Source organism: Serinus canaria, chromosome 2, assembly GCF_022539315.1.
Source record: "Serinus canaria isolate serCan28SL12 chromosome 2, serCan2020, whole genome shotgun sequence".
NCBI classification, from domain to species: domain Eukaryota; kingdom Metazoa; phylum Chordata; class Aves; order Passeriformes; family Fringillidae; genus Serinus; species Serinus canaria.
In genome coordinates this window covers 132,102,525-132,117,235 of record NC_066315.1, presented here as the reverse complement: position 1 = coordinate 132,117,235, position 14,711 = coordinate 132,102,525, and the positions used below count along the sequence as shown (strand labels likewise).

Genomic DNA, 14,711 nt, shown 5'->3' with positions numbered 1-14,711 from the left:
TAAAGCTGTCCACACTGCTTTATTATTATAAATTAATGGAAGTATTCCATGACATCTCTAGCAAAATTTTTTCAAATAGGAACAAATGGCAAAATCACTTGGGGTCAGGGCATTAGATTATTTGCAAATTATAGCCACAGCAAATGAATGATGCAGAAAAAACACCATACCAGTTAGCTGTTTCCAAATGCTAGCAGTTGAATTATACACAGAGCTTCAGAGATTTTTGATAAAATTTCTCATCTTCTCTGATAGAATAATTGTATATTTTTTTAAAAAAATTACAGTTTATATTTTCTGTTAATTTAAATTGCATTTATAATGAAGATTACATTAATATTCATCTAGTGTCAATAAATTTTCAAGTTTTCCTGTACAAAGTTACAGAGAAGCTTTATTTCCCTGCTAAGAGTAATGAATCTTTGATGAAATCCCTTTCTTTGATACAGTGAACTAACCCTGTCATTTACTCTGAGTGGAGGCAAAAAAAGTCTAGCAAGAAAATTTGTTGAAGTCTAGAAGTCTTGCATTAGTCAGCTGTCATATTCATTGGTTATAAAAGAAGTCCATATGAAATCTGAAGGTTTGACAATAAAGTGCATTGCAGTCAAAGACCGAGGGAACTTTGAATAACATCCAAATTCTTTGAGTTTAGAAAGCATCTTTTTAACCCAGTCTGGCAAATAAGCAGTTTGTAAAAGCTGAGTACCTGCTAGCTTGCTAAATTAAAACTGATCTTGAGCAACCTGATTTAACCAGGACTGTTCTCTTGCAGAAATGTGCCTTGCATGTACTTCATCTACAAGTTAAATGTTGTGTGCCTGTTCCAGCCTGCTGTTTAATTAGGCTTCCAACAGGGATGAAGGAGAGGGCCCAGTTTTCTTTATTTACACTGCTATGTCACAATCTACACTGCAAACTTGCTTAGTGCTGCTCAGTGTTGTTTCTTGAAGAGCTGAATAGAGCTCTGTGAAATGGAAAGCAAGCAGTGAATTGCTAAACCAGACATTAAATCCAGTATGTGTCCCAAACCTCAAATCACCAGAGAAATAATGTAAAATTAAGTCAGGAAAGTGAAAAAAAATTCAGACTTGAAGGCTGAAGTGCTCAAAAATATACAGAGGTAAGACACATCATGTTTTGCCTGAGGGTAAGAAGCACCATGACTTATCATCTTGCTAAACTGAAATTGCTGTGAGGAAGATTTACTTATTTAGAAAACTCACTGACAGTTGGAAAACTTTGTAAGATAGGCATAGGGGAACTAGACAGGATGAACTATTGAGACTACATTAAGAGAAAAACCACATAATACATAGGGATTATCCTATGTCTTGAAAGGGCTTTATTTAAATAAATTTCTGTCAGCAATATGGATCTCACTATAGCTGCATCTATACTTCACTCATGAAAGACTGTATTTCTTTGATTAGTACTGCACAAAGGGAATATGCTCAGGCTCATTTTAATGCTTATGTGCCTGTATGTGGCAGTGGCTGTCTAAAGAATAAAACAACTCTAACATTTCCTTCATCCTTGTGAATGCGGGTTGCTTGAGGACTCTGAAAAATCAGGGTGAGAATAGGCACTGCTAACATCTCCAAAACTCAAAGCATGTCTCTGAATTGATCTTCTGGGACTGAGAACTAAATGGACACCAGCAAGAGATCTGAAGCAGTAATTACTTCAACCAAAGAGACATTATCTGGGACATCATGATCTTGCCTTCTGTCACTTTGACAAAATGACTTTGAGTCACTTTTAGTCTCTGGGGGAAATTCTAAAAGCATACAGAAAATTTAAGATCATCATAAAAAAGAAAATGTGAGGAAAGGTGTCTCACATCCTTCTGAACACGAGCCTGAAACCTTTGTTTTTCTGAGCTGGAGAAGGCAGGTCTATGCCCAAATGTCCCTGCTGAGACAATGTGTACATGGCACACCATGCAAGTTGGAAGCATCTTTCCTCTTTTTTACCTTGGGCCTCCATAGGAATTGTGTTTATGTCATGGCTACTATCTGGGAAGTGCTAGAAGTAGGGCTCTCATGGTATTTGTAAGAAGTTTGATTTCCTCCTAGGGCTACCTGATGACACACCTCCCAGCTTGTTTAGCTGGCACCTTATGGACCTTAGGAGAAGTATGAACATGAAACAGGTACAGAGAAATTACTGAAAATGTAAAGATGTTTGGTCAAAACCCACTAAAAACAGATATATGGGCAATGCCCAACCACTGGAGCATTATCTTTTCATAGCTATTAAGCACACAGTAGTAAGACCAGCACTGGGCCCCTTATCCTTAGTTAAATACAGTACTTGCTAGGTGGGCCTGGCAATGTGTTTCAAAGGCAATAGCACAACTCCAGCAACTGCATCTGAAAAATACTTCTAAGAAGTAACATGAAGGAGTTTGTGTTTGCTTCTTAGAAGGCTAAGTGATAAGCTTATTATTCATTTTTAATGAAGTACATTTTTAGCAATTTGTATTAATTTTACAGATTCTTGTCACTCTTCTATTAGAATAATACTCAGGTAAAAAGAGTGAAAACATGCATCATTAAGACGTAGCCATATCTGTCCAATCATAATGTCCAAAAAAGAAAAGTCTTACAAACTTCAACATTCAATCCCTTGTTTTCATATGTTTCTACACCACTTTTTGTTGTTGCTATTCTTGTCACCAGATCTGTTGTGCTCAATCCTGTACAAATAAAGATAAAAAAGTCTGTCTATTAAAAACCACATGATTCTATCTAGCTTTAAATATTTTTAGAAAATTAATCTTTTTATAACACTTAAAATTGCAAAAACTAATTTCGACATTTATATTTGCTTCAAACCCTCATTTTAATTTCTTCCTTTATCTCTGCTTCCTTGAGTGTCTACAGGGCTTTCTCCCTGCATTTCTTGTGGTTTTGTTTTGATGCACAGTTTTAAAATAAACTTTAGCAACAGGAGTGCCTCATGGATCAGGAATGCTTTATGGATCACAGGTCAGAGCTGGCCCAACAGAGGTAAAAGTGCAGGCTTCATTTCATTGAGAGGGAAGCAGTCTCAAAGACAGTGCATTTGAGTCAAAGTAAAAATGTCAGTTCTCTGTTGGATGTCTTCTATCAAAGTTGCAGACTGTTTAAAATTACTGATTTTTACTGTTCACCTGTTACTAATGTGTTCTTACAAATTCATTAATTTATTATATCCCAGCATATCAAAATGAATTTACTAACTGAAAAGAAGCCTATATATCTTTTGTATTTACTCCAAAGTAGCAGGAAATATAAGTCCCTAAGGGTTCTCTAGACAGTGACAAATAAGTTAGAAACAGGTCACTTTACTAGATTTCTTAAATTATTTTTATTCTATTCTCAGTACAGATTTCATAACAAATATATTTGTTCATATAATTCTGTTTGGAACCATTGATCTTCTGCATATTTTTCCATAATATTTTTTCAGAAGCTACAGATAATTTACTTCTAAATGTCATCTATGAAACTATAAAAAACCAAATTATTGTCCATTTGTGTTGGTAGAGACCCAGCAGCTCTATGAATTTATAGATTTTGAATATTTGCCTTTCTGTAGAAAATTAAAGTAAAAATCTTTAAAAAGTAGTGGCTTTGAATGTATGCTTCAAATGGGCAAGAGTTTTTCATAAATTCCTAACAGATTCCACCCAGATCAATAATACTAGGAAAATTTTACTGAAAAAGCCTTTTATTTGAGTCCTCCTTTTTTAAAGGCACAAACTGGCAATATGCAAGGAGCTCTGCTTATCTAGTCATAAGAGCACAGAAAAGTTATATTAGAGAGACACAAAGTTGCTGCTTCTTGTATAGGGACCCAGTGCATCACACCTGCCCCAACTGCCTGGATATTGCAATATTTTACAGCTGAAAAGAGCTGGTGAACATTGTACTGTAACCTGCCATTCTCATCCCAGGAATGGCAAGATCACTTGGTTGTCATGCTGAAAATTTGAAAAAGACCAACAACTTCTGTTGAGAGCTGCAGGAAACTGCATGCTGGCAAGCTTTCCCCGAAAACCTCCATGAACACTGACATACTGGACCCAGGTTCTCTCTCCTTCCACGGCAGAAACGACAGTGGGTGAACCTTATCTATCTATCTATCTATCTATCTATCTATCTATCTATCTATCTATCTATCTATCTATCTATCTATCTATCTATCTATCTATCTATCTATCTATCTATCTATCTATCTATCTATCTATCTATCTATCTATCTATCTATCTATCTATCTATCTATCTATCTATCTATCTCTGTTGGAAGCACAGACTACCTGTACTGCAATTCTGCTAAAAGACTGATCATGCAGTGGGGAAAGAGTCTCAGGCTACCATTTTCTCTTCCAAACATGTGGCCTGTTTGGCTCCAAAGGTTAGACACAATTAACTTCTTTCATCCAATAGTGCAGTTGAGGCAATCATTAAAATACTTTTGAAATAGTTTTAAAAAATCAAACAGCACATACACATTGAAAATGGATTATTAGTGTCTGTCAACTTTTGTACAGTTTTTTATATTTTTACCAGAATAAAGACTTTCAAAACTATTCCTGGCTTCCATCCCTGTGGAGGAGCTTGCAAAGACTACATTGACATGATTTTTCTTCCAGAAAAATAGTGCAATAGCTCCAGTCACAGTGGAAGGGTCATTAAATCTGAAATACTAAAATTACAATTTAATGAAAAACTAGGGAACAAATGCTCATCAGGAATCAGTTTTAAAACTTACAAATTAAATTCTCTAAAGTCTTTTTTTAACTGAGTGAACTAGAACTAGAAAGTAAATTTGAAATTAATCTGTATACCTAACAATGGAAGGGGCACAAAAAGCATTAGGAACCTTTAGAAAGAAATAGGGGTTCATCTGAAGAAATACATTACTTAAAGCCATACATTGCACTCTGTTTCTTGAATTTTTAAGTGCTCTGTAAAATTACATCCCAGCTGAATTTTTCCACTACAAATTTTCCCTTTTTGGTTGTGTCATCTTCTTACTTAATCAGCTCTATTCCTAATACCATCCTTTAGAATTCACTTCCTTTTTTCAAACAGGATAGCACTGATTCCTTCCAAATACATAGCAAAACTTTGTGACTTGCACATGCTTTTTTTCCCATCTCTGCCCTCTCTCTTCACCCACACAGACAATTTCTTTGTCCACTCTCCCACCATTTCAAATGACAGATACTGCAGTTCTTTTCTCCAGCCCTGGCAATTTACCCAATAACCCCTTCCAGGATACTAGAAAAAAGTTAAGTTTCATAGCCTTTCTATCTGGTTGTCTCATCTTCCTCCTCCTATCAGTAAAAAGTTACTCTCTCTTTTACACAGTTGTACATAAATCATCCTTATTTCCTAGTATCTTGGCACTTGTTCCTTATCATATTTATCATCTCTCATTCAAGACTGAAAGATCAACTCCTGATAGTCAAACTTGCCCCTCATGCACTTGATATATTTTTAGCAAGGACCTCATTGTCTTGAATGCTTGAAAACAGCTCTCCAGAAACATTCACAAAGACATCTTTTTTTCTCTCATCAGATCTCCTCTTAGCATTCCTTCTCTGTTGGCAAGATGTCCCCAACACTGTGTCGTACCTATCTCCTTTGGAACACCTCTTTGTTCTTCTGTGCTTCCCTCTCGGGACTCACATGTTATTTCATGATTTAGACTCGGTGCTCTTGGAACAGAAGTTGTATTTTTCTACTGTATTTCAACAGTGAAATCCTGCTCTGTCACTATATTTGCTGTGTACTCACATGATAAAACAAAACTATTGTGGCTATCAGAATTAATGCTTGGGATTGATATTTAAAAATTATTAAGAAGGGATAAAATTTAGGGCAGTCTTAAACAGATTACCTTCAATAAAAAGTATTAATGATCACAGATTATATCTAAGAAGCCTTTATTTTTAGCCCTGAGATTATCAAGGAGATAGAGTAAGAAAAAAGGTCAGTGAACTCTACATAATAAACACTCAACAGCCAGAGCCACCCTTTGTTTGCTAACATTTACTGCAGAGAAGGAACACGATTATAATTTCCCTACAGGTCAAGCATATGCCAAAGTTTAGTTTTACAAGGTTTAATTAAGGCAAAATCTGATGCTGCAACTATTTCTGCCAAAAAAAATTAACTGATTCAATGTACTCCAGTGCTCCAAAAGCTAATGCCTTTTATTGTGCCAAGGTACTCTGTGAAATAGGCATGGGATGAATTAGTGATGAACGTCTGTGTTTACAGTCATTTCAACCCACCCATGGTCATTTCAAGCAGATGGAAGACCTTTGTGGGACTCTTGTCATTACTCCTGAAGTATATAAACACAGTAACATCAAGAGGTGTGAGATATCCTTAACAAGGTAACTTTTGATGATGGAGTGATTGTGAGCAGCCTCTGCATTCCATAGGATTTCCCAGAGGAAAGGTGGCTGCTGTCCAACTACAGATGCACCTCTGAAGTAAAAAATATCTTGAAAATTCCCATCTGCAATATAACTTTCCTTGATGCCCAAGATCTCAAGAACTACATGATAATTTACTACTATTCTATCAAGGAAGAATTGCCAGCCTTTGTTCTGCTGGGTCTCTCAAACTGATATGTTTAATTGATATCTTTGGTACTTTTAATATTTGTGGTGTGTCTGAAAACATTCTTTTTCGGAAGCTGAAGTCATTACCTTATCTTATAAATTTCCAAGTGTCTGTTATTTTAAAAATTGCCAGAGAAATACGCAGAAGGCACTGAATTTTCAAAAAGTGATCCTGCCTTTGGGCTTGCCCCCTGAATACACAAGTCATAACATTTCAATATGTTAACAAGACACAGCTATGTGTGTATATAAATGTGTATACATATCTATGGCTGCCCCTATCCAGGAATCAATCTGGCTTTTCTGTTTCATTCTTACCCTAGAAAAATGTTCAGACAATGTTAAAAAATGAGCACTGACTCTACCATAGTAAAAGAGGTGAATAAAAACCTTTCGGTTCATTCACAACTTGCAAGCTAAAAGTGGTCAAAATGTACAAAGTAGGGAAATTATAATAGAGACTGATTTCCATGAAGGGAGCCAAAATTTAATACAAACAAAAGTCACTATACAACAGTCACTTAATAACATCTTGTTTCTTTATAGAGATTCCTGACTTGTGTCACTTCTTCCTGAAGGCAGAGAGCAGCTAGCAACCAGAAGAACAAGCTGGCTCAGGAAACAAGGAGCTGTTCCTCAAAAAGGACTTTACTTTCTATGAGGGACAGCATATTGGCTAAAGACCAGCTTGAGTGAAATCTAGAAACCTGGAACAGAGTCATGCTTTAGAAAGGCAGGACTTTCAGATCCATTAGACTGGGAAATCTGTGAGAAATGGAAGAGCAAAAGGTCTTTCAATACTCCTTTTACACACTACCATACAACAGGCCCTGGAACACATATGCCATGGCACTCTTAGAGACAGCTGGTTCTAAACAACTGTTTTTGCTAAACTCTAAAATGCACAAATGTGAGTGAAAGGAGTCATGGCACAATATATAAAAGCAGTAGTATGGCTGTGTTAGTTCATATGACCCAAGACTATACACTAGGCATTTTGATTGTCTCAAAGAGACAATCAAAATGCCTAGTGTAAAGCCATTTTGAGAATGACTATACACTAGTATTTTGTTTTGAGAATGTTATGTATGTAAGCATATGCAAGCATGCACATGTAAAAGTTTGTAGCAAGAAAAGAAAATGGATTTCCATGGATTGCTCTGTGCTTACCCTAATATATATAAGCACAATTTTACAGGCATAAGTTATTCAGAAGTAGTGCAAAATTGTCAGGCTAAAACAAAATGTATTTTTTCTGAGATTTTCTGCCATTCTTGTGTGACTGAGAATGGGTTCAGAATATTCATCAAATCTGAAACTCATTTTTTCTAACCAAGAAAAGAGGAATGTTGTATTTCTCTCAATAGGACATACATGGATTTTGCAATAAAAAAAGTCAGACAGTTACATTGTTTGAAAGATTTGTGGCAAAATATATAATTCTAGAATATTATCTGATAAAACCAGAGCCAGTTGTGCTGCAATGTTTCTGGAAAAAACAGCAGCTGAAGTGCATAACCCTTCCACAATTCAGCAATCCTTGGCAATTAATCACATGGAACAAAAAAAGAAAAAGGAAGACTATGCTTTATCCACATTGATTGTCAATCAGTATGCACCACAAAGAGGACTGAAAAAAGAATCCAAATTTTCTTCTCTAGGACAGCCATAAATATAAGTAAAGATAATTTTGATATTGCTGAGTTTTTACTCAACAAAACATTTTTCCATTAAATAATAATTCAAGTAGGAAATTTAATAAAGGAGCTTAAAATTTCTACTGTTTATTACAGTCAAACCCAAACTTTAGTCTAAACTAATTTAAAAAATAATATGCTGCAGTTGTATGCATATTAATGAGTCAAGTTGGTGTGCTGCCTCATTTGGTATGCAGAACAAGTTCATTGAAGCTGAGAATGAAACTTGATTAAATATGAAAGCACGATGACTGAAAGCAAAAACAAACAAACAAAAATAAGAGCTGCAGAGAGCATAGGCAATAAGCAAGCAAAGGGAATAAAAAGGGAAGACAAGTAGGGTGCTAGTAGAGGAAAAAGACTAGATCTGCATAAAAAAGAAATACATTTTACCTGTCATCCTCTTTCCCTTCCTCAGCTTGGTCTTCTTGAGCTTTTTCATCATGCCCTGATTCTTTGATCTCCTCCTTATCACAGTTCTCTGTCACCTCTTGCCCTTCCCCTTTTTCATTAATTTCTTGCTCTTTTGATTTTTCCTCCTCCTCCTCTTTTTCTTCCTCCTCAGGAAATACTTCATCTTGTTCATCCCCTTCAAGCCCTCCCTCTTTTTTCCCCTCTATATCCTTAGTCCTTCTGAAGTCAACAAAAATTGAAAAAGGCATGCAAAAAGGAAAAAGAAAAGAATAAATTAAAGTTAGGAATAGAGCATGCATGAAGAAAGGAAATGCAAAAGAAATGAAATAAAAACTAAAGGATAGAAGCAGACACAATGTAAGCCATGCTTGCTAGGAGTCCAGCCTACACTATGCCTACTCTAATGCTTTGGAGCATTTTCTTCATTAGTCCCTATCCAAATAAAACTTTCATGGCAATACCTCACATTTAGAAAGATATGTGTGAGATAAACAGCATGGTCCTAACAATGCTCATGCTTCAATTTGCAAATGCTTTCTTTTAAGAGGACAATTTTCTGAGAATTGCAATAGGTGATGGAGGTGGGTTACACCTTCTAGGAAAGTTATCTTTCATTTGTGTACCAAACGAAACCCAAAGCTCCTCTGAGTGCTCAGAGGGTACAGGCAAAGGAAATGCTGTGTTTTGGTCACAGATACACAATGTACATCTTGTTGAAGAGCAGCTCGATGACTGTACACCTACAGTTAAGTCGGACTAGTGTAAGTTATTAAATAAATTGAATTGGTCTCTGTATTAAATAATACATCTGTAAAACTTCAGCATTCTATTTAAAAGAAAAATAAGATGCCTCTGTTGGCACAAATTTTGAGTCAAACTGTCTTTTCAGCCATATTAAGTATATTTTACAAAATGGTTTTCAGAAAGCGTGCCTAATGCTTGCTGACAGCATATGTTTGTTATTTCAGTGTCTGTTAGACAATCCAAGACAACAAAACTTGGCTAAAAACAAATTCCATGAAGACTTCAAGAAGCATTAGATAAAAAAGACATTTAAGCCAGTATTTTGCAAATGTCATTCTAGGCGAAATGCTAATGTCAAACACAAACACTGATAAGTGTTCCATTGCTAAAATTACACAGCTATGGCTGCCACCACAGCTCATGATGCTCACCTTATTTTCTTGTTTCCCCTTGGGCGCTCAGACTGCACAGACATGTAGCTGGTGCTGCTGAAGCGGGAAGCGCTGCTGGTCCGGGACACGGCCGAGACGTCGCTGACATCGCTGTCCGAGGACTTGTTGGAAACATTGTCCGAGCCTCGGTGAGGATCCCGCCCCGGCCGGTACTGCAAGAGCAAAGGGACAAAGATACGGTGTTGTTGGGACATGCTACCGCAGAGCAGCTGTGGACCTGGTCCCTCCTGCTGTCTAAACTGCCTTTGTCACCGCCTGAACTTTAAAATGAAGTTTTCCCTGATACAGAATAGAAGTTATGTCTTGGTATCTATTAATTTTACTCTGCTTTGCTATCCCGGTCCTCAGTATCAACTTGTACAAAATTTCCAGCATGTCCAAAAGTTTCACAAAGCTTATAAAAGACATTTAAACCCTCACAGGATATTCTTACCACAACTGTTTCACCAGTGCAGAAAGGAAAGCAGAGAGATTAGTGACTTGCCTATGATTACTGAGCTCATGAAAGATTAAACAGCAGACAGAATGTGCTGCATGCTATCTATAAAGTACAAGTCTCTTTTGGGCCCTAACCTGTTTACAAGAACTTCTAACTGACAAAAGTTAATTTTTTTCTTTTCTGAGTAAATAGAGGGATAAGTTTATCAAATCAAAAGACAAAGTGATGTTGCTGCTGCACAAACAAACCCGCATCTTGCTGAACAGCTGGGTTGGGGAGTCGAAAAGGATGGGACTGGACTAGAGGTGATTTGTAGGGAAAAGGTACATTTGCCTCTGAAACTAAAAGATTACAAAGGTATTTGAGCTTGTTAACAGTAATATCAAACATGGAACAGGCAGGTGACTGGTGATCAGCAGTAAGCCCATACAACACAGACAGTATCCAGCACCAGTATTCAGGTTAGATCTGACCAAAATACAATGGGTATTTGGTTTTGCTACACATTAGTGCTAAATTAATGTTAAATCTGTGCCACTCTGAATGGCACTATATGCAAATATAGTAAATAGTAGAAAGATTTTTTTCCTTCTTTTCATATACAGTCATTTCTGTGTATACAGAAATCTGATGGGCTGCTACTGGTAACCTTTTCAGGAAAACAGTACTTCAAGATGAACTGACAATGTTCACCAGGTGATTCCTAGGAAATAAGACAATACAGAGTAGTTCAGACGAAGAGCAGCACAGACAGAACTGTAACAACACAATGGGAAAAAATAATCTACCAAACACATCAGTGGCTTTCTGAACTCTTGGGGATAGCAACATAGTAGTCAGCCACATGTAGAAAAGAAATCATAATGTAAAATGGCAGATCTGTCTAGTACTGCAGAAGAGAAGGGTGTCCAGGTTTGGCTGTTAAATTGGTCCCTTTTTTATAGATTTAGAAGAACTCTTTTGTGAACTAGACAGATAATTTGTTTCTGTTCTCTTGCAAGGAATGTTACACTGGGAAATATTCTGAAAGAAAGTGCAATATCCAAATAGGATTTCAGATATATATGAATAGGATTTCAAAATATAATTCCAGTGCCTTTCCTCAAAAATTATTTTTACATGTAGAAATAGTAAGTTATTTTGCTCATTTTAAGACAGGGAGATGAACAAGACAAAAATGCTCATGCAAGTTAGACTGTACATCTGCTGCAGAGAGTGACCAATCACAGCCATAACTCCACACTTACAAAAATGGTTGTACATTCTATGCCAATATTTATCATTCTTCCTGATCTGTACTAATTTACCATACTTGTGTTCAGCAACAACCACTCAAGTCCCTCCCTGCCTTTAAGAGTAAAAGTGAACTTTGCCACCCATAAACTCAGAGTACCTCTGTGATGATAATGTTCAAAAGTTTTAATATTTACTGACTGGTTCTATTGATGCCATTAATGGTTTTGCTTGATGAAGAAGACAGTGCCTATTTTTACTTATATATTCAACTGGGAATGTAAAAGCAATGATTAAACAGCTGTCCTGATCATTTGAGATAATGGAACATTATACCAGAATTAAAGGAGTGTCATTTTAAAGGAGCAGCTACTTAACCCTTTAGAGAAATAAAAAATAATTATGCTTAGAGAAATGTTCATGTATTGAGTCCTATCCCCCCACCTAACCTTCCCTAGGATGATTCTACATTTAAGACCAAGTTATGAATGTGGTTTCTGCTGATTTAGCCTAAAGCTACCAAGACTGGGAAGTTCAGCCTGGTGTACTGGACTACCATCACACACAATGGAAAAGGAACACAGAGCTGCCCTCAGGCCTGCAGCACCATCTGAGCCCTGGGCAGATGTCACTGCTGGGCCAAACCCTGTGCTGCCATGGCCACACTGCCACCCAAGCCAGGGGACAGCCAGGACATGGATCCTGTGTGAGCAGGGGTCCTGCTGCCTGCAGCGCCGGGCACGCTGCTGGTGTGGCTCTGCTTTGGGGACACAGCACCACGTGTGAGCCACTGATGGAATTGTTAATCCCACTGCAGCTGGGGGATGGACAGTTAGGTGTGGTCACTCATAGAATAACAGGACAGCAGACCATGGAAATGAACCCTTCTAAATTAAACACAAAGTGGCAAACAGACTCAGCATTGCAAAGTTATTCTGGAGTCATTTTGCAGTACACAAAGTGTCAAAAATATGTGGGTTTGATTTTCTGTTTCATTTCCATGCCTAGAGAATGGCAGTTTTTAAACTCCATAGCAATATGGTGTATATAGAAAATCAGACATTTCCATAAATTAAAAAACCCTTATTGTGTTGTCTTGGGTTTTCTTTTTAGCCAGTGCAATAGCAATAATCTAGTAATATATAGTGAGGACTGAGAATTGTTTTGGCAAGAAAAGCAATTTAAAAGTAAATAATTTTAGAAATATAATGTGGAAAAGGTCATCAAATCATTACCTTGTCTCTTTTTTCTCAGTTGTACATAAAGGTATTTCTTATTAAATGCTTTTTGTTAAGAAAGATGTCACTGAAATATTTTTTGACTGTTACAGCTTCAGGATGTTTTAAGATTAAAACTGGGAAAGTTAATTGATCCTTTCATTAAATCAGAATGTCTTAATATACAATATTTTTGAAGGTTTTGTTTATACCATGTCTCAGTTGCAGTCTCTTGTACCTTGTCTGAGTTACAGTTACCTGCTCTAATATATACAAAAAAGCTGCCTACCAAGGAAATGTAAATTAAATTTAAATGAAAACAAATTGTCTTTCTTGCTGGACAAAGTTCAGATACCTCATATTCACTCATTAACTGCTCCTGATCACCCTTTATTCTGCTGCTGAGGTGTACTTTTAACCTTATATCTGACTTAACTTTGTTAGGAAATTGATTACAGTAGATATTGCACATCAGTGTTTCTGTTACTCCAGCACAGAAGACCAGAAGAACCACTTTGCTTGTCTGAGAGAAGCCATGCTGCCACTTTAGTTTCAAATTTGTTTCTTAAATTGCAGCTCTATACAAGGCAGCTTTTGAAACACTCCTTTGCTGACTGCCTCAAGAGTAAAATTGCACTTCCACTGTGCAAATATTTATTTTTTCAAAAGCATTCAGTCCTCATGTCATGTACTCCAACTGAAAAATGCAACCTTTTTTTTCAGTTTTGTGCTACTGCTTTTTCAGCTTTTGTGTGGTGAAAGCTGCCCTAAGGCATCACATCTTTATATATTTCACATCCAAATTTCTTTTTTCCTCCAAATTTCACTTTCTTTTTTTCCCAAATGTCAAAACTGACGGAAAAGTAATTTTTAACCAAGTGTTATCTCCCCATTATATCTGAAAAACAGATACCACTTCCCACCCCTCTCCAGTGCTGCTCCTGTTTCCTGTGCTGGTGGATTTGCACCAGCTGACTGCACATTGACAGGGAACTGCAGTCCCCATGGCTGGATCAGCATGGCCACTGATTTCCATCTTCAGCTCCAGCAAATACCCTGTGTGCTCCAACATCCCTCAGCAGAAAAAACGAGTGCAAGGACAGTAATGAGCATCACACCTTACCCTGGGCTGAACAGTCAGGTGGCCAGGATGTGGTGAAATGTACCTGCACACTGTAAAGATTAGCTAGAAGGTTTCTTTCAGTTTCTTTTTTTTTTTTTTTTTTTTAAATGCCAGCCACAATAGTAAGAAAATAATCTCCTGCCTTTCCCCAGGCTGGAAATATTGTTGGAATATGGTTAAATTTTCATTTCCACTCCAATAAAGACTCATATAATAAAGGCAATATTCTGGAATTTACGACCCATTAAGCAGTCAACCCAACCTCTTCAAGCTGCTTCAAAAATGGGAAGTCTGCTGAAAGCAGATGGGTTGATTTAAAATTGCTTTTGAAATTTTAATAGTAAAATGGTTTTGTCCTATTTTGCAGTGTTGAAGAATGAGATAAATTTCATTATTGCAGTCTATCAAACAAGTATTCCTAAGTTTCTAAAAGCATTTTTATCTGTGTTAGCAGAATAATCAGCTGGAGAGCCTAACAAAAGAACAGTTAGTTGTTAGTGCCTATGCCTTTTAACTTCAAAGGATTACTGTCCTTTAGTGAAAAATTCATGATTATTAAAGTTGAAAAACAAATACCTATTCTGCTTTCTACTATAACAACCTCTGCAAACATTTTGACCTCTTTGTGAACTACCAGTAAATGGCTGACAGGACACATAGAGCTGCAACTTCTCTGACACTGATGCTCTTATTTCTGCAAAGAAACTGGTTTGGAACTTCTACTTCAAAGGGAGTTTTAAAATTTTTCATGTTGCTTTACTCT

General features: G+C 36.8%; 1 protein-coding gene across 39 annotated transcripts in view; it reads right to left on the bottom strand.

Moving 5' to 3' along the window:
- Positions 1-14,711, bottom strand: part of RIMS2 (regulating synaptic membrane exocytosis 2) — a 448,889-nt gene that overhangs the window by 59,892 nt on the left and 374,286 nt on the right. For 16 of the 39 annotated variants that reach the window (XM_050971294.1, XM_050971301.1, XM_050971290.1 and 13 more), the window contains one exon: positions 9,916-10,088. The exons of 22 other annotated variants lie outside the window; for them this stretch is intronic. In XM_050971294.1, coding sequence (XP_050827251.1) covers positions 9,916-10,088 — 173 coding nt within the window. Of the gene's footprint in view, positions 1-8,719; positions 8,960-9,915; positions 10,089-14,711 lie in introns of all 39 variants that reach the window. One more of the 39 variants, XM_050971289.1, reaches the window with a different exon arrangement.